This window comes from Helicoverpa zea, chromosome 12 (genome assembly GCF_022581195.2).
Source record: "Helicoverpa zea isolate HzStark_Cry1AcR chromosome 12, ilHelZeax1.1, whole genome shotgun sequence".
Lineage (NCBI taxonomy): Eukaryota > Metazoa > Arthropoda > Insecta > Lepidoptera > Noctuidae > Helicoverpa > Helicoverpa zea.
In genome coordinates, this window is record NC_061463.1 from 8,959,593 (window position 1) to 8,981,090 (window position 21,498).

The window sequence follows — 21,498 nt, forward strand, 5'->3', positions numbered from 1 at the left end:
TAAGTAAAATTAGGAGAATCGTGCCCCAGACCAATCGCAAACCAATCGAATGTCGTTGGAATGCGATTGGTCTTATATTGGTAGCAGAATGCCCGATATGGTTAAAACTGCTATTGCGATCATATTGCGATTCGATTTCTATTCAATTTTGACATTATTAACTTAGGAGAATCGGGCCCCTGATCTCATCAATTCAAATATCATACAGAATTCATAGTAAAAGTTTTGTATATCACTTTATCCAACCGTTAAATTCTAAGAGGGAAAGAGTTAAAAAGTTGTTGAAAAGAAACAACATATTTGTATGGTAATTATTTTATTATCTTAAATACAACGATTACAACATAAAATAACTCTTTTAAATAATTAACATTAAGCTTGTTCTTTTAAATTATCACATTAACACCAAAAGAACATTTAATTGAGACAAATGTGGAATGGCATGTTACATTGTTAGTGAACGGGTAGCACTTTGGTACAGTCTGTTACATGTAGGGGTAACTTTTGTTCATTATGATGAATTATCATTATTCTACGCTTTATACAGATCCATTACGAATTAAACATAACTAACAATGTGGGAAATAATAATGCCTGAACTTGAGAACAAAATATGAATCATTTTTATATCATATAGATACGAATTTCATCGCAAAATGGTCTAATAACTGTGTAGGTAACCTACTCAGCTATATCATATAGACCTTGACATTAAATAAAGTTCGCGAAATTAGATAATAAATATCAAATACATTCAAGTTCATACATGATTATAGACATAGATAAGAGTTATTAAAACACGTCGACTGATTTAATTCCGAGCGGAATCCATTCTTCACTCGATTGTAGAATCGTTATACAATAAAATAATCGATTTCATTAAATCCTTTTTATCTCCTACTCCTTATAATTTCAATAATCAACAAAAACAAAAGAAAATGCAGTACGAACAGGTACTAAATTAATATACAAATACATCCTTCTTGATAACTCTTAGTAATCACTAAATCTAGCAAATAAAAGTACCACGATATACTATATATAAAACAATATTATATATCACAATCTCGACCCTTCGACGATCACTCCAATACTTCAATACTATAAAACTCGTAAATAATTACATAGCCGTAATTAATAAATTTGGAACGCCAGTGGTCTTGTATTAAATGCTCCCGTGGTCTAGTGAAGTCTACATAAGTTATATATTAAAGAATTCTACCTAATGTAAACTTATCCTAGTGTAATACATAGTCAATGATGCAGCCGTAGTTATGTACTTATTGTTTACCACGCTGATACATTATATATATTGATATATTTTAAGTTGAACAATTCAAATCTTATCCCTACAAGTTAGTAATCTCGACCGAATATTAACAAATGTTTAAAAACTTTTTAATTTCGTAACTTTTAAAATTAGTTGATGAAAATCGATTAGTCAGCTTAAAATATTTCAATTACAACTATAAAAGCCAGGCACCAAACGGCATATCGAATACATGTGAATTATTGTTATAACGAGAACTAATCGCGGTGTATTAAATACGATTCGATGCAAAAACAACTCTAATGGCTCTACGTACGGCGGCTGGCAGGCGTAATCTCTAAGGTGATCTTCACACTCCCCGCATCACGCTGCATCTTGCGTGTCGACGCACCTACGCGCGTTCCTGCGGGAGTGCAGATCTGCATCATCGTGCGGGTTTTTTGCGCACTCACGCGCGTAGGTGCGTTTTGTAGATTCAAGCACGGCGGCTCTCATCGAGTTCCATTTTCAAATATACATGTCACGCCCATTCAAAATCACGCGCGGCACTGCGGGATTCAGTGTGCCATACCTTGCGTCTCGCCCCGCACCTACGCGCGGGGGTGCATGTTTCTCCGCGTGTATGCGCGTGATCCGCATGAACGCGCGTGGATGCATTTTCAGTGTGTTGGACTATGCGTGTTTTCCATACAAACGGAGATATTTACAAGCAACGGAAAAAAACGCATCCACGCGCTACGCTGCATCATGCGGGGCAGTGTGATAATCGCCTAAGCCAATTATCGTCACACTTATGGTGTTAAAACATAGGAAAATTTGCGCCCTATGATCTTCTAAATAGTGCTGTTACTTCATTTCACAATAATATTAATTACACTTCATTGGATTTATTAAATCTATACAGAATGCACATATTTAATTTTATACTTGGCATTAGTAATATATAGAGTAGTGCAATTGTCATCATTAATAGTACCATATATTTTGCGCAACGTGCGTTTTGCACCCTTAGAATGTTTCAGTTATGTTTGTATTAATTGTTTTGATGTTTAACAAAACAATCCTTATTCAAGGATTTTTATTTTTGATAGTGACGGCTAAAATAGTTAGTTGATTGAGTACGATTAAAGTGAACTTGCATAAATGCAGTAAGTATGATTATCGCTCAATGTGTTCATAACACAATTTTTTTTTATAACTTGTAACATTTATGATCAACTTGCTATGCTTTTGGTGTAGATAGTGAAAAAAAATCTTTAGTTGATGGTTGTCTCTACCAAGAGCTAACTTCATTCTGTATTCTTCAATATCAAAGGTATTTTGACTTCTTTAACACATTTAGTCGTAACCAAACTTACTACACTGCAAGTTCACTGCAATCTACCGTAAAACGAAACGCACCTGACTACACAAGCAATCAGAGCGCGAACATAGAGTCCTGTTCCTCCTTGTTGATCTGTCGGTGGCGGGGGGTGAGGGCGGCGGGGAGGGGCGGCGCGGGGGTGGCGGGGGTGGCGGGGGCGGGGGCGGGGGCGGGGGCGGGGGGCAGGGTGTCGGCGGCGGCGGCGCGTTCCGCGAGGAACTTGTCGAAGTCGCTGCTTGTTACACTCTCTTGACCACCGGTAGCTTCTGAGGCGGCCTGTCAAATTATAGAGGGTTAGATTAGAAGTGCTAAAAAGGTGGAGGTTTTGTGGTCCAAGATCGAGGAGCGAAATTACAACTAATCTGATATGGCGTTGTAAGTTGAGGTTCTGTGTGCCAAGATTGAGGAGTGAAATTACAAAGCATCTGACTTCATCAGAAAGTTGTAGGTTGAGGTTTCGTGTTCCAAGCTCTAGGAGATATTTTTGTATGTTGAGTTTGTTCTGTGCTGTCAATAGTGGAACCCCTTATATGATTATGATAATTTTTAAGCATGTTCTTGAAATGAGTGCTGAAAATCAACATGACAAATGGGGCAAAACTGAACATTTCAAAAAATCGTCTAAAAAATACTTTGGTGTAGTAAACTACACATGACAGGTAATGCATAGTGACAGTCAAAAATAAAAAATATAATAATTATTTACACCATACTTACTCGTGAAATGAAAGAATGTTAAACATAATATTTAAAATAATAAATTGATAAAATAAACATAAAACACACCTTCTCCTGTTCTAACCAAGCGGCTATTTCATCGATCTCGCGCTGATCCATGCCAGACGGCTAGAATATTCCAGAAATAAACATAAAATAATTGTTATATACGAACAAACAAAACTCCTATGGAAAATTAATAAAACATCTAATAGAGAATAAAGCAAATATTTTGTTATAAAAAATTAATAAAAAAAAATTACTAGTGGATTATTAGTCTTCTTAGTAGATAAGGAAAAAAAGTACAAAATCGTATCATGTCGAAGTGATATTGAAAGCATTTTTTACGACAAAATGAAAAAAAAAAAAATAATCGAAATTAATAAATCTTATCCGAGACCCCGTACGCTCCAAAATGTATTATATGACGATTTTATGACCAAGCCACACCCCTTTTAAAACCCCCATATTCACTCCACACCAAATTAAATTAGTAAAAAAAAACTCAAAACATCACATCAGCACAACACGCCAAACTAAACATGAACAAAACTACATAATATTATAATTAATCAGTTATAATACCTATTATATATCTACTAATGATGTACATACCAATGGCTGTCCTTGTGTGGCCCTCTGGCTGGCGGCCGAAGCCAGGCCGGTAGATGTCTGCTCCTCTAAGTTATCTGCGTAACTGCTGCCACTGAAACATAAAATATGTAAATCAAGTTAGTTCCTTTACTACGCTTTTTATGTTATAACTAGCTTTTGCTAGGGGTTTCACCCGAATCCTGATGGGATTTCCAGCTCCCGGAAAAAAGTAATCGATGTTTTAAATTACTGATGTCAAGAGTTCATCATGCGTCAAGAGGAACACACATTATACCTACAATAAACTTTCGCGTTACAATATAAGTAAGAACTTCATGCATTATTTTTCGGTACATGATGATGATGATCAACAATATTCTATCAGGTAAAAATATAAGGCAATGCATAGCTGTAGATCGATTGTTTTTTAAATGCAAGAAACTCGAACACTGCAGAACTGTTTTCAAGCAATAATTTAAAGCACATAACTAACCCAGTCTTAGAGTTCTCGTAGGTAAGGTTACGCGACTGCGCGAACATGTCGAACTCGTCCTTAGAGCTGCCCGGGGACTTGTCTAGCTGAGCGTCCTTCACCGCTGGAATGGGAGAAAAAGGATAAAATATAATAGCTATATACTACACTTTTATAGGAATTGTATTTCCGAAATTCAAGCATGGGTAGGCTCCCGAATTTTGGAGAGACATTTTAAAATATAAGCCAAAATATACCATACAAATTGTTTCATATTTAAATTAAATATACGATAAAAGTTTTGTTTTCTTAAGGAATTGTGAAAATAAAATAAAATATTATGTGGCAGTATATAGAATGTATTAAAAATATGCAAGTTGCTCCACTTACTCAGTTTAGCAATATCAGGTACATCGTCGCTGAGATCAATCAGAGCATCATCGTCAGCTTTCTTTGCTGTAAGTTTATAAACAAAACCATTAAATAAGGTAAACACTTTGCTGTGTATCAAATGATTGACAGAAAGTTAGTTATATCAATTAGAAAATAAACGGTGACAACTTATTTATGTTTCATTTTTTGCAATACATAAAAGTAGTTTGTCCCGGCTGTCATTTGTACATCTTTGTCGTTACGGGTAATCAGAATACTAACGTGATGCGGGAGCGTTAGATCCAGGAACTCCCATGGCAGCGCCCAGGATGGCTGATGGAGTGGCGCCACCGGTTGCAGCATTCCTGATAAAACAATTATTTTTGAGCTCATGTAATTTAATTCCTTTACGTAGCTTATTATCAATATGAGGAACAAGAGTCCCGCTGCTTTCCCGCAAACGACATGCTTATGCTTTTAAGTAATGCGAGAGTGCAATTACTGTTACCCATTTTCTTTGGGTTATTACTATATTTAAAATTCTGTAGGTTTTAAAAGCTTGTGTGGACATCAAAATCAGCCGTCTGAGCGTGAAGAACACAAACTTTCCCATTGAAACTATTTTTTTTACTCCTTAGTCACCCTTCCAATGTTAATTACGTTAGCAATTTGTTCCATCTCCTCACCTGTTATTAACAAATCGTCCGTGTCTCAGCAGCAGATTGTTAAGACGGTCATTGGCATGCAGCAGTTCGGCAGTGAGGGGCGACTCGCCAGCCAGGCGGCCGATTAACTCCGCCACGCGGGTCTGCATAGCGCGGAGTGTGTCTGCTAACTCCTGGAAATACGAAATGTAGGAAAATATAGAATGATGTACGGTATTGAGTATTTATTGGTAGTTTTAAAGTGACTCCAGAAGGGTCACATACATAATAACTTGTAACTTAATGTTTTATGTAACTAAGGCCCATTTTCGCTGACGAGAACGAAATAAACTTTATAAATTGAACACTGGAATACACGGTTTTTAAGAAAACGGCTGTTTATGATATCGGTTGACTAGGGTCTATTTCATTTTTAAGCAGTTGCTATAAGCAAGGGATACAAGTATCTATAGATTTACAGTACTTTCAAGTTTGGGGTTAGCAAGAAAGATTAGTACAAGTAGTTAATATTCAAACACAAGACCATTTACAAGTTTTTTTGGTCTGCATATTTGGAATTCAACAGACTCTAACTGTCGCCTATAAATTTTAAAAAAATTACGTCAAACCATTATTAAAAAAGCCCATTTAAATACGCAAACATCAGAGCATCTTCTGTTTTAAGATATAATTAATTAAAGTCCCGTTATCAGTGCTCCACAGATTAAAAAGACCCGCCTTAAAATGCTTACAATAAAGTCTTGTGTAAATCCTTGACTTCAATGTGCGGTCGTTAACTCTATCTGCCATTGACACGTTATTTACACAAAAACAAACAAACAAAGGTACCTTTGTACAGCAATTGAATTGCATAATAAAACCGGAATTTTATCGGGATTTTGGCAAGGTTGTAGGTATTTACAAGGTCTTTACACAGCTGTTGTTTGTTGTCCGTTGTCGTTTGTTTATGGTTTACTTACGAAGTTTCCACAAACAACAAAGTATGCTTTGAAGTTACTTATTGAACTTGAAAGAACAGCTTTGAAATCTTGTGACAACAATACGACTGACTCCTAAGAAAACATATAGTATAACTTTTAGATAATTCTCGCCAAATAGCTTTGCATTCTGAAGTTACCCTTAAAAAGCCTTGCGCACCGTAAAATCACTGCAAGCCAACTTCGGACAAGCAAAGACACTGGACGAAAAGGTATTTTATGATATCCTCTTCTCTCTTCTTCATCCCCACTCTTCTAACTATCTTCGGGAAAGCTTTGAATTCCTTGTACCTAAAGGTTAACCCTGTTACTTCTTCATCCCTTCTTCGTGTCCCGCCTTCGAGTATAATGGGTCCTTCACTGTTGCCGTGCGTTGTGACGCTTTGGAATTCTTGAATGGCTAATATGAGTACTCACCACGGCCAGGTCAGCGCGGAGCTTGTTCTGACTCTCTGATGTTATACCTGAGGTATAATATAATACAGTACTCACATTAAGCAGCTCGATGTCAGTGTCATGGTGGGCGGTGTGGGGCTGCGTGGTGAGCTCGTTGAGCATGTCGTTCATCACGTTCATGTTGCCGTCCACCACGGCCAAGTCAGCGCGGAGCTTGTTCGTCTGACTCTCGGATAGCGTTACCTGGGGAAATATGGCGATTGTATAGTGTGTAAATATTATAAACAAGGTTTTTCGTTTGTACCCTAAAGGATCTGAACGACCTAGGCTATATTTTATCTCGATAAGGGCAGTAGTCCGCACGGAACGCGGATGGAACGGCGGGAAAACGGCTAGTGATACCTATATAATATCAAATAAAAAAATAACATTATTTCTGTTGAACATAATCATAACGGTTTTCTGTGAAATAGCATTTTGGAAACACGTTCAAAAGAGTTTATTGAGTTTAGTAACGACATAATAACAATTGGGTAAATTGAGTCTGATCGCTTATTCATTAGACAAGATAGTTCTAGTAATCGTGGGACGTTACAAACCAGCCGATTTGGCATTTAATAATCATCATCAGCCTATCGCAGTCCACTGCTGGACATAGGCCTCTCCAAGTGCACGCCACTGAGATCGATTTTCGGCTTCTCGCATCCAGCTCCTGCCAGCCGTCTTGCGCAAGTCATCACTCCACCGTGCCTGAGGACGTCCTACACTACGTTTGCCGAGGCGCGGTCTCCACTCTAGAACTCGTTTACCCCAACGGTTATCGGTTCTTCGGCTAATATGGCCAGCCCACTGCCACTTCAGCTTGCTGATTCGATAGGCTATGTCGATGACCTTGGTTCTCTGACGGATTACCTCATTTCTGATGCGATCCCTCAGAGAAACGCCGAGCATAGCCCTTTCCATAGCCCGCTGAGCGACTTTAAACTTGTGGACCAGCCGTACCGTCAGTGTCCACGTTTCGGCTCCGTAAGTCATGACAGGTAGGACGCACTGATTAAAGACTTTTGTCTTTAGGCACTTAATAATAATAGGTATAATATTTAACACATTTAATAATAATAGGTATAATATGAAATATGCATATTCATGTAGCATTGGCAGAACTCGCATATATTTCATTACCTACCCAACAGCATGTCTGTCTTTATCTTTATCCACCTAGCTTTATCAATTCAGACGCAAAAAAAAAATTGTCTATGAAAGACGTCATTAAAAAAAGCTATCGAAAAACATTGAAACAAAAGACTTGACTGATAAATCCTCAAGTGTCAACGGCCCAGTTCAATTGCACTTCGTAATCGACTGTAGTTTCATTATCTTTGATACGATAGTTATAAACAAAGATAAATACTGCCAGACTAATTGACAATAATATCGATGATGCAGAAAATGTATTAAAGAGGTTGCACGAGCTAAGGGGTACTTAAGTATAAGAGGTAGAAGTTGTTAACTAGTGTTTCTGTTTATATTAATAGCAATTATGTAAGTTAATATTGAGTATTGTTGTTTATAGGACATTGAAGCTGATTCCAAATTACCAAACCTTATTGAAAAAAAAAACAAAACATCGAATTAGTTTTCGCCGAAGTCACTACACTTAATGACGGCTGGCAACTAACATGCTTTTTATCATCTTTCCTCGGCAATAAAAAGCTGATTAAAGAATCGTTTTAAAACTATACTCACAGTTGCAGAGATCTGTTCCTGAGTAGGGCGACTAGGCGAGTTTTGCGGCATAGCTGATCGTTGAGGCGAGCCAATGATGGGCTCTCCACTGTCAGGAACACTCTGTGTAACAACATTCATTATTACGAACCATGGAAAACCAAATGACGAGCGGAGAAGCCATAACGGAAAATCGCCTAAGGCCTCATTTACGGAGACGCGGGGCGTCTCGCGTCGCGTGTGGCGTGGCGTCTTGCGGCGCGTCGGACGTTTTTTCTGTTTACGGTGGTGCGGCGCGTGAAGCGGCACGCATCATCGCACTCAAACTTATGATACTTATATAACTTATATAACTCTAGCGTGTAGCGAAGCACGCGGCGTCCATCGCGGCGCACTATGGGAAAATCGCGTATGTTTCGTCTCAAAACTCCGTATCTCAGTTATTTCAAAACTAAATGATCTGTAATTTTGCACACATATACTTGAAAGTACAAGGTTTAATAAAAAAAAATAATAATTTAAAAAAATATGTTTATTAATTTATTTAAAAAATAAAACTTAAAAAAATACATGCATTTATAAGAAAAAAAATATTTTTTTTGTAATTTACTTACATTAAATATAATTAAATATCATTGTATAACGAGAAAACAATAATATACAAAATTCAACAAGCTCCTACAGATTTTTGTTGACAGCAAGAAGGGACTTGGCTTCATCGAAAAGTTCTTTCGATATTGTTTCTGAGGTATTTCTCAAACTTGATATATATGGATCAGAAGTGTATAATAAGGTATGGAAAACGTCTGTATTGGTAGCCGCTCTTGAACACTTTCTAGAATGATGAAGTCTAAACTTTTTGTAATCCTTGTTGCGGGATTCTTGAGCGTCTTCGGACAATTGTCCGATAGGTAAAATAGCATAGTACTCAATGATTTTTTCTCCGTGAATAAGTATTTTATGTACGGAGGAAGGCATATAATACCAATTATAAATATTTACGTACAGTTGGGCGGTACTATATGCGTATTCACCGAACTTTTTTGAATCAATAGCCATTCCAGATGACATAGTTTGTAGTATAATGTACATTCGTTTTATAAGTTCTACGTCTACACCTGTAATGTCTGCAGAGCAAGAGTAATTCTGAAAAAATCTCCGAGCTGTGTTTCCATCATTACTATTTCCAGTGCCTTGTCGAGGTTTATCGATATGCAGTCCCATTTCCTCCCTAAACCGCTTTTGTACCAGTTTTTTCTTTTCGTCTTTGTTTTTTTTATTTTCTGGTGTAGTGGCTGACCACTTTTGGAAAGACAAGTTATAGGAAATGTGTAAAATCATCTCCATGCTTCTAATCCAAGCGTGTAGTGTTGACAGTCCATATTGAAATGAACTTTCATTCACATCTCGTGTCCTAACTGCCTCTAAGTTATTCATTTGCCGAGGAGTAGCACCACAAATTGTACAAGAAGCGCTTGAAGGAGTTTCAGTTAAAACTTGTGCTACTTTACCATCAATCATGGTTAAAAATAGGTCATGAGTAATTTCAATTACTTCACCATTCTTATTTATCATGGAAGGGGACAGGATTTTAATTTGATTTTTGATATCAGCCACAACAGACGCGGTTTTTTCAGGAGTTTCTTTGGCAAATTCTATTAATATAGGTCGGCAATATCTTACGGATGAGCAAGCTTCATTTTTCCAAATAACGATATTAGTTGTCACATCTATGAGTTTAATGGGTACAAGTGAAGCAATAAAAAGGTTCGCATCTGATATGAAATCGCTTTCTTCGGGCAAAACTTGCTTGTATTCACTTTGCCCTGATGACCCGTCACAACCCCATTTGCAGAATAGTTTCAACTGTCTTAAACCGTTTTTGTAAACTGAACCAATTAGTAATATACGAGCTACAGTATGATCCAATAAGTCCTGCAGATTGACTTTTGCACTTATGTTAGTAATGGTTATGCTCGAATCTGGTGGGTAACACATCTTCTTCGCTTCGGCTAAAGTTGGATAAGAAGGAAACACTGAGCAGTTTTTGTCCGCCAAACAAATTCGAAGTTTCCCATACTGTTCTTTGTTAAGGTCTAAGTCAATAAATGTCCGTAGTGCTTCTTCCTTTGTAAAAGGTGTAACGTCTTCAGGGTTCTCAGTTATGAATTTAAGAAACTTTTTCTTATCATTTTTTGGCGCAGTTCGTATAATATTAACAATTGTGGCCTCCTCCGTCTCACCCATAGACCGCAACTCCTGAGTATATGCATTGAGCACACACTCCAATCCGTATTCTTGTATGAATTGCATGTTTTTTCGTTTCTTTGTTTTTTCTGAAGATGCTTCGTATGGTTTCGATGGTCTGCCACCTGCACTGCTTCCAGATGTATTAGGGTCATTAACTGTGACTCGACACTCCAGTGGAACACGAAATTCACCATTTAACCAGTCGAAGTTCTTACTTTCAAAGCGTTCTCTTTTCCGGGATGCATTTCTCCAGCGTTCGTTACATTTAGACACCAAGTTTCTTTGAATGTAGGAGATCACAGTAGCCATATCGTCTGGTGACAAATTGAAATTTTCATGCAAGTAGTCTTCTATATTATTCCCATTTATCAACAAATTGCACAACTCTCGTTTACTACAAACAAATTCACCCATTATTTAAAATCAGATAACTTCTGTGAATATTTGAAAATAGGTTTGAACTGCTTTTTAAAAGCAACTGAATTTCTGACGAACAACTGTGGATGTTTCAGGGTTCGCCTTTCTTTTATAGGCCAATAAAATAGTGCTATGTGCAAAAAGATAAGAAACTAATATTTGCATTCTTCCCATAACCTGTTTTTAACTTGACCCTAATAGATAAAGTGACCATATTTTATCATATAAGGTGGTCAAAACTATATCAAAACCACAAATAACTATTAATAATACTCATCACTGTAATGACCATTTTATCAATTTGACACAATAGATAACAGATGATTATGTGAGAAGTAAAATCATATTGGAAAAAAATATTTTTTTTATCTCGCGATATGTTTTGGCACCGTGTCAGAAAAGGCGCAAGTATGCGCAACTTTTTTTTTTCTCCTTGTGTAAACTAATGTATAAAGATCGTAATACAACAAATATCTCGACATCGGCAAACAGCGGCAACCGGGTAAGTCTCATTAAAAAAAAAAGTAACCCGAAAATTATACCATCTTAAACTACATTGGTTAATTTTTATTTATTTATTTATTATACATAATATTATTTAAGAAACGTTATGAGGAGATTATAAGCATTTCAAAAATGTATAATACTTATACATTTATATCAAAAACTTTCGAGTAATGTGGCGTTGAATTGTAGTAATGTATTGTGCTAAAATCACATCATTGAACATGGGTTAGCTTTGATGCCTTTTTTTATACATTTAGGTTAGCAAAAAATAATTTAAAAAATATAGAAAAGAAAGCTCATTTATAAGACTAAATTAATTAATTAGTTTTACTCCATAACAATGACTTTCAGGTGAAACGGTTTTGAGACGGCCTTGTATGGGGCTTTCCCATAGTGCGGCGGCGCACGCTCGCCTCGATCAAATCGACTAGTTTTATGTTGGCGAGAGATGGGAGCTTCATCGAGAATTGCCGCTGCGTGCGCCGCCGCGATAAACGCCGCGTGGGATGCGTCGGTGCCATCCGCGGGCTCGGCCACAAAAAACGCCCTAATTCAAACAAATGCGTCTAAACGCACTCATACAACGCCATATATTTGAATTCAGCGTGGGCCGCGCCCCTCAACGCAACGCGCGACGCCCCGCGTCTCCATAAATGAAGCCTAAGAAAGTAGCGCGCCAAAATGCGGGTGAGCGGGACGTTACTGACTACGCATTTAAACACCTTTGGAACCCGCTCATTTCAAAAAACAAATCACCAATCAATAGAAACTTATCTTTGACAGATGTGTCAAGGAATCTAAACGCCTCGTTACTTACTAGTAACTGTTCGTTTTGGTCACTCCTACCGTAGGCAACTTGATCTACAAGAAGGCGCTTCACCTACCTGCGTTATGACAGTTCCGCTCATCTTTCCTTACTCCTTAACAACACTTAATACACTAACTTGGACGGAATACAATATCATACTGAACTCGTTTTAGTCATTATACAGCTGGAGATAATGCGTTATAAATATAGGATGGTATTTCAAGTAAAAGGTGACTAGGTGAGATTTCTGAGGCAGCGACCTTGGATATAAAATGTTCAGATTAGATTTTGTTTTTTAAAGTTTAGATGATATTATAGATAAATACTGTTTTGACTAGACAGAGGAAAAGTTGTGAGACAGCCAATTGAATGACATTAAGTGTTGTTCTTTTTGATGCCTAAAGTACTGAATCTAAATAACGTAGGACTGATTCCACACATTTGTTCTTAACCAATCGTAATGTTCATGATTCCACTTCAAAAAAATATCATAAATTGTATCTTTTTTTTTCATTTTTTTTAATTTCCAAAAGAAATAAAAAGTCTATAAATAATAATGTTATATTGATGTATATCAGTTACTTTTTATAAAATTTTATCGTTATCCATAATTTCCATTGCAGTAGTTGTAAACAAATGCAGCAAGCGATAACTTTTATGTGTATCTGCCTACCTACGTACGTGAGTGTACATTCATACTTATTTAGTAATACAATACTATCATTTATGCGGTAAACGGTTATCTAGCTAATATTCCTGCTAGTAATATGATATATGTTGGACTAAAACTTAATCATACATATCATTTAGGTACATCATGCCATAGACAAAATTCCTACATGATGCAACCTTTGCGAAATCATAAACAACCAAAAAGTATTTTCAACTATTTATATACCTTTGTAACATAGTTGTCATCTGAGTCATAATATTTTCTTTATCGAACGGATCATGGATTATCGTGTCACAATGTAGGGAAATAAAACCGATAAGCGATCGATATTAGATGATAGTACAGTTTTTAACATAAAATTGTATGCGAAACATGACATATCACTGTTGGACTTAGAACTCCTGAGGGCTGCCAGAGCCGGTAGACATTTTTGCGTAGATATTTGTAGCCAGCAAAAACTTTTGCTCCTAAGATTTCTACTCAAAAATGTCTATGAGCTATACTGACCATACTTGCCATTTACCTCATCTACACTGATATTAGAAAGAGGAAAAAAATGTACTTCTGTTGGTAACGGAGAAAATCAAAACCGATTGGACCGATTTTAAAATTTCTTTCTCAGTTGGAAAGCTTCACTCTTCCCGAGTAACATAGGCTATCTATGTTTTATGCCGGGTACGGTCAGTAGTTCCTACGGGACGCGGGTGAAACCGCGGGAAAACAGCTACTATGATTTAAGGCAAATAGGTCTATATAAAAATGTATGTTGGAATAAAATAGACTGATATGATAAGATACATACCCTTTGCGGTGTGAATATGGGCGCCATGGCATCCAAGTCAGTCATGGGGAATTCAACACCTTTAGTTCGCAACTCCGTGTAGATCTGAACGACACCCTGAAACAATGACCATGTCTATTGAGTATCAGTATATTTCCTGATAACTTAAATAAATAAGGAAAGTATTCTTTCCTTATTAATTTAAGTGAGCGATAAGTCAGATCTTGAGTGGAGACTATTAAAAATAGAACTGATCTTTGGTAAGAGTATTATAGAAGGTTGTGCTGGAATGATTAATTACAATGAGGGAATACAATTAATAATTATTATTGCAACTACGGAGGTTTGTAGTGGGCATTCATTCATAGCATTTCTCTAAGAAAACAAACAATAAATAATAATAAACATCGCATATTTAATAACAGTTATGACATAAAATATTTTCTATTGAATATAATAGGATTTTCACACGCGATCTCATAAAATACCATTTACAATTCGAGTACTAAATTAAACTTCGGTTTGCTATCAATTTACGTTTATTTGGCTTTTTCTGTACTGGGGTAATCTGTTTAATTCAGTGTCTATTGGATTATGTCTTAAGCTGTTTTAGTGCATAGTACTATAATGTGGTTTCGGTCATTGAACCGAGACAACGTTTGAAGGAGGCATTAAGCCTCGTTCACCAGTAGAAAGTCTTGTAACTTTCGTCGCGTACATCGTGAAATGGGCGACAGAAAGTTCAATGCATGTAAGACTTTCGATCTATCTAGCAATTTAGAAACTTGCTACAGGATAAGACGTTTTAGTAGTCATGAACTTGCCTTACGTGTAAGCATGACGCAAATAAATTCATTAATATTCATAAATAAAGGAAAACTAGCTTCATTTCTCCACCGGACTTTCAAATAGGTAATAGACTAAGTAGGAGGATAATGAGTGTCTTCGATAAGCCTAACGTTATCAATGAAACTGATAGATAAAGTTATCTCTTTCAAAACTTAGTTTCATTCAACTAAGGAAAACTGACAAGTATGAAAACCACTCCTAAATTCATACAATACTTCGGAGATGACAAGGAAAAGATTGAAAAAATAAAATAGAAACTGATTGTTTATTCGAGGACAATTCAATTGAGTGGTGTCATTTCTGTTGCGATAAAACAATTGACGACAATAGGCTGCAATTCTGCATGGCATATTAATAAATTGATAGATCTACGTAATACCTATGTTTGAAGGCAATTCTCGCTGCAGACGGTACCAATTTACCTATAGTATGCACAAAATAAGATCAAAATGTTTAATTATTGTTTTGAAATGGTAACGTAACGTTAATAAAGGAGGCAATACATATTTTAAAAGACCACATTAAAGAGAAAATTATCTAGAAACCAGGAGCTCCGATAGCCAACTTTCTAGTACCTATTAAAAACTTGCTATAAAGATGCTGAGATGAGAAACCACCAATAGTAGCTAAGAACATGCTACATGATTTGCTATTTCATTGTTAACTTGACCCATACAATTGAGAATCATACTAACAGCAATTGAAAGTTGTGACCTTCTTCAATACAGTCTGAATAAATCTTCGCGAAATTGCGATCAAGGCGGTATGCGAATAGTTACCCAACTGGGATGGAGATCTACATAATTTTCACACTCTAAAACTATTACTAAATATATAGAACGAAATATTTTTAAAGTGTATTTAAGAAGATTCTATACTTTTTTGTGTATGTAGGTATGCACCTATTTCTAGGTGTAAACTTTTTACTGAAACTGTTCTACATATAAGTATTACATCATGTTATTTTGTACTCTTTTCATATTTATTTTAGCCAACTGCATCTATTCTGTTCAAATTTAAGCATAATCTATGAAAGTAATTTTGTTTACCTGTAAATCTGGCTGGTTTTGGAAAGCATCAGCCCAGCACTGGATGAGGCTGAGAACTTTTTCTTGAACCACTGTAGGAGGATCATTTTTGGGTCCAATAAGTTTTACCTGCATAAAGAAAAAAGACTCAATAAGCAAAAATAGTAACAACACGATACTTGAATGTTTGTAACTCTGGAACATGACGTTTTTAATTGTATTTTTCCTGTTTTTTCATGCTGTAATTTCCCGTCATTCAGAATAGTGGTTACGTAAATACTAGCCTTTTCCTGCGGGATCTACTACATTGTGCAAATATAAATTAAGTATGTTGTTATAAAGCTAAGCCATTGTAGGACTTGAAATTGTGACAGACCAACGACTTTACCTCTATAATACCTATCTACTATGAATGATATGATAATTAAGGTGTTACATATAGGCAGAGGATAGACCGAAACTCATACCACACAAAAGTATAAATTAATTAAACTAGTTTTGATAATATATGCACATCAACAATGTGTCATTTGGCTTCAAGGCAAAAAACATGTTATTTGCTTTGAAAAACAACAGTTATGGTTAGAATCCCACTGTGTTTTTTAGGATTCTTAGAAATGTGAATAAAAACTAAACTATTAATATAATTATTTCTGTTGTGTACAAATTCTTATTATTTATTTTATACCCATTTTGTAATTTAATATGAAACTAAGTATCTAATAAATAAGCATTAATGAGACTGATGCATCACAAGTCAATTAGTAACTAATTACCTTTGTGGTTAATTATTTTATGAGACCATCTCAAAAAGATTAATCAATATCATACATTTACACTTTCAAAATGTTTTATTCTACATACAATTAATGTTATGTGCCATGAAGGTATTAATATATATTAAAGTTATAATTTGCATAATGCAGTCAGTTGCAAAACACTGCACAATGTGCATATGTTATAGAGTTATAGGTAGGACCATGAATCACAATTAGTCTATGACTCATTGAAAGGGTATTGACAATACTATAGGCATGTAGGTTTGATTCTGTTTACAAATTATGAGCATAGAGTACACATCATTTTAATATATAATATATATTTTTTTAATAAACTGTCTATTATTTGGTACTTAATAAAGATTTTCTTTTGCTTATTTATGTACTTTTTTTTAAGTAATATTTGTTTAAATGTAAATAGTTGTAGATTTAAATAAACATGTACTTAATAAATAAGTAAGTAGTAGTTTAGTGGGAATTTAAAGTAAAAAAGTGTTTTATTTATTTTTATCAATAATATTTACTTGGATTTCATACTTTTAAACTCTGTAACACCCAAAAAATGCATGGATCTTTCAATGATATTTACTGAACTATACACATTATATCTTTTCTCAATTAAGCTAATAAACAGGTACATAACTAATAGTTACAATCATTAAAGATTAACCTTCAACAGATACTATTACTGTTACTACTGGTGTACTATACTATAACTGTTTTCTTGTTATGTGGTTGCAAGTCGTCATGCTCCCTTAGACGGTATTGCTTGCGGTAGCGTCGGTGGTCGGGTTGCCTCCCTCCCTCAAAAATGTGCGAGGGGGGCGATGGCTGATCCTCGCGTTATGCTCGTGAACGGGTGCTGCTTGTGGTACCAGGTCGTCTTGCTGACTACATATTTTCTTGACTCGTAATATAATGTGTATGACTTTTGATTTGAACAGTAGTCCTAGTTCACCGTTTTCACTGTTTATGTTGTAAATTTGTTTTTTTTTTTTTATATATATATTATATATATAAAAACACGTCGTGTTTCGCATGTCGCTGAGTACGCCCTAAAACTATACCTATTTTCACTGAATGGAGGCATTATGTTCTCTCTTTTTTTTTCCGACATTTTTTTTTTTTTTGTAGCTGCTTGAGTAATAGGTATGGGAAAGGTGTGTACTAGCTAACATGATTACATGTTTACTTGTTTTTTTTTTTTTATACAAATTTATGTGTATAATTTTGAGTGATATTTTTATTTATTTTTTGTATACGGTTCTTCAAACCATACAGACAGAATTGTGTTGCTGGGGAGTTTGTTCCACCACTTCTTCTTCCCAGCAAAAACACATAGGAAGTGGTGAAGGGCGGGCGTTTTGGGGGCTGTCTTTTGTAGATTTGACGTTCAAAAAGTGCTGATTTTCAGCCTACTTTGAATAAATGACTTTTGATTTTGATTTTTGATTTTGAAAAAAAATACATTAATCTATACTAATATTATAAAGCTGAAGAGTTTGTTTGTTTTGAACGCGCTAATCTCAGGAACTACTGGTCCGATTGGAACAATTCTTTCGGTGTTAGATAGCCCGTTTGTCGAGGAAGGCTATAGGCTTTTTATCCGGGTTTGTACGGGATGCGGGAGAAACCGCTGGAAGAAGCTAGTTACCAATAAAACTATAAAGTTTAAATGAGCAACTGACTCATAGAAATAGTTGTTATATCATTAGTGATATAGTTATCAATTTTTACCTGTTTATAAGGAATTAGTTTTCCGTTTATAATTGATTACTGCTGTACTAGATATGTTTTAAATAGATGTGGCAACCTAAGTCAAATATGTATTGTAAACACTTTTGTTTTAATAGAGTGTCTATGGAGTTCTTACCAGTTCTTAATAATAATTATTGTTTTATAAAACCTGATGACAAGTAATTTTTTGACATTCTTTCCACTAATTAATTAAAAACTTGTTTGCAACAACAGAAAGTATTTTTAAAACATTTGAGATTTATTTGCATGGTATGTCACAGATAGACTTCATGATAAGAAATCATAATATTATTTGAATTTATCTTGTCTTGATTTAATGTGACTTCTGCAGGTTATGGCCATGATAAAAATGCTATCATCAGATTTAAGTCTTTTTAATAAAAAAAAGTCAACGAACTTACCAATTCAGATATAAACTCCTTGTTGCAAGCCAGTACATGAAAAGACTTTCCACAGTTTTTAACACAGGTTTCCAGAACAGTGAGGGTGTACATGACAACTGTGTAGTTCTTCCCAGCACTTTGAGTCAACCTCTTTCTTATAGCCTTTATGGCATCCTTGGGCCCGTCTGTGCTGCTGTTCACAATATCACATATTTCCATATTAAGAGCCCAATTTTCCGACGGTAACGATCCATCTGTAGCTTGTTCTGGAATAATATTTCATCACACATATCACACAATAAAAGGGTCAAAGTAATTAACACCTACTTCAAAATATACGGCGCACAAATATAATGTGATTACGGCAATTTGTACAGAGTACTTTCGACTAAATTGCCTAACATTTAGTTACCGTGACACCACAACAAAGAGAAATTGAGATCTTATAGTGCGCAACAAAAAGAAATGGAACATAGGGTACCGAATCTTGTTATTTTAGACGGCGATAAAGTTCAATAACACTATATGTTTTATCCTCACCTATTTTCTGACCCACCGGCGTAGAAAAAGGATTTCCTACACCAAAGAAAGACATCTTCGGAAATTAATCAAGTATTTATCAAAATGATTTCACCGATTTCACTTGTCACCAAAAACGCAATTCACAGATAAAATAGTGTACCAGCTGTCAAAGTATACAAGTATACAAACTTATGAACGTTCAGAAATATCCATCAAACGATTAGTTTTATGATATACTTCTGTTTTATTGAGTAGATTTCAAAATATACATTTTCGGTACTTGATTATTTTTATAGGCAAGATTGTGTCTTTATATACTTAACAGAATACATTAAATACTCTTGTTTATTATAGTTTGTTTCTGAACGATTTCATGGCCATGAAAAATGGCGGCAAAATTTAAAGTTCGAAAAATGGAACTAAATTAGACCAATTATTGTTTTATTACAATATTAACACAAAATTAGAGCCTTTCTTAGAGCAAGCACTTCGAAAAAACCACGTATAAAATTCTTTATAGTTATAACATTTAAGGATTCATGCGCAAATGATAAATTCATTAATTGGATACCATAGACATAATATTAGTAAACAGTGGAGTTAGCGAATAAGGCTACTGTAGCCTTATTCGCTAACTCCACTGACAGCTCGCAGATATCATCAATTGGTAAAGTGTACATCAGTAAATTGTCAAACAGCTATTTTCTTATTCGCTAACGCCAGTTACCAAATGAGATGACGTCATCAGCATCGACACAGGCTGATATCCACCATGACTCATTTTGACAGCGGTTTCTGTATCGATAAACGTTATATTGCGATTCCGTAAGCCCAGTGGACATCAAACTGATAGCCAATGTCATTTTTTGAAAAACACTACAAATAGCAGTGTTTTATGCCTCATCACTGGGATGTCTATACTATATTGTTGCATCAGACATATTAGATTTCTCTAATTTTGCGATTCCAATAGAAATACAAACCCTGAGTCGTTTCCTTTATTTTTTGATAGTGTTATTTTTATTTGTATTATTTTAATTTGTTTTATCTTTCTTTGTGTGGAATAAAAATTTCGCGTGTATTTTTGCTGGCATTTGTGGAATAAGAGACAAAACGAAGTTTATCCAGAATCCAGAAACGTCGTATGCGAGATTGCAATAATTCTCTGGATTTACGGGAGAAGGAATTCATGGCAAATTTCCGTATCAACAAATCAAGGTTTCAGCGAGTTTCGGCAGAGTTACGTCCGTTTCTGCAACGTGCTCAACAAAACACTGCTGTTGCAATTGAGCTAAAAGTAAGAATTTATAACGTAAAAAGTTAAATAAATACCAATATTACATAATTTGATGTTACTAATTTGCAGCATGTCTCAACCTTCATTTAGTAAGTGAGGTAACCGATGCTCTCAATGTATGGGACGACCTACTCAAGTACGTAAAGTTACCTTCCTGTAGGGTACCAATTTTTGTTTTGCATGCAAAACATAGGAATCTACGTATCAAAATATTGTTTACGTTGTAAAATTTATAATAACTACAATACTCAGAATATTCTCAGTTAAAATATTGTTCAACCACACGGAATTTTAGACACCAAGTTCACACACAATAGAAAGCAAATACGCAAATACTGAATTTTACCGCCACAGATTGTTTTTAAACATATAACACGCTGAAAATAAAGCGTTCTCTCAAACGTAGTAATGTAATGCTAATAGGGTATTTCCTACTTAGCAGTATAATAGTCGATAAAAAAATAGAGTTGTCAAGTTGTCATCGTAGTTTTGGCATCAGCAACCGTGTAACGATATCCACCGATATCCACTTCATGCGATACAGAATACCAATGTTTTGAACTTATAGGTTGACATCAAAGTTCCGATGATAACTGAGGCCAGTTGACATCTGAGAATTCGAAAGTTAGCGAATAAGCCAGCTGGACTGCGCATATAAACCCAAAAAACGAGCCGAGTGAAACAGTTAGTACGGAGGCTGTCTGTCCCTTTCTAATAGGGTGACTATGAGATTAAGCTATGTGAGACAAATCCGAATTTGCTAAGATTATTAAACACAGATTAGTATTGAAGTTTTAACTTACGCAGTTTGTGACCTTAAGATACTAATAAAGGCTTTTAATAATTAGCGGAAATTAGCAGTATAAAAGCAGGAAGATTCGAAGTGAAGACTGTT

General features: G+C 35.4%; 1 protein-coding gene across 2 annotated transcripts; it reads right to left on the reverse strand.

Moving 5' to 3' along the window:
* Positions 1-299: 299 nt before the first annotated feature.
* On the reverse strand, positions 300-19,460 carry LOC124634916 (target of Myb protein 1). 2 transcript variants are annotated; one of them, XM_047170597.1, is made up of 14 exons: positions 19,325-19,460; positions 18,803-19,050; positions 15,886-15,993; positions 14,009-14,104; positions 8,573-8,674; positions 6,923-7,069; positions 5,475-5,626; positions 5,071-5,153; positions 4,807-4,872; positions 4,438-4,540; positions 3,966-4,056; positions 3,420-3,479; positions 2,672-2,909; positions 300-1,673 (listed from the first exon to the last, which is right to left on the reverse strand). In XM_047170597.1, the coding sequence occupies exons 1-13, from the start codon at positions 19,377-19,379 to the stop codon at positions 2,688-2,690; spliced, it is 1,533 nt and encodes a 510-aa protein (XP_047026553.1). In that variant the 5' UTR covers positions 19,380-19,460; the 3' UTR covers positions 300-1,673; positions 2,672-2,687. The 2 variants fall into 2 exon arrangements, with proteins under 2 accessions (XP_047026553.1, XP_047026552.1); XM_047170596.1 differs by having other exon boundaries at positions 300-2,909.
* Positions 19,461-21,498: the final 2,038 nt, after the last annotated feature.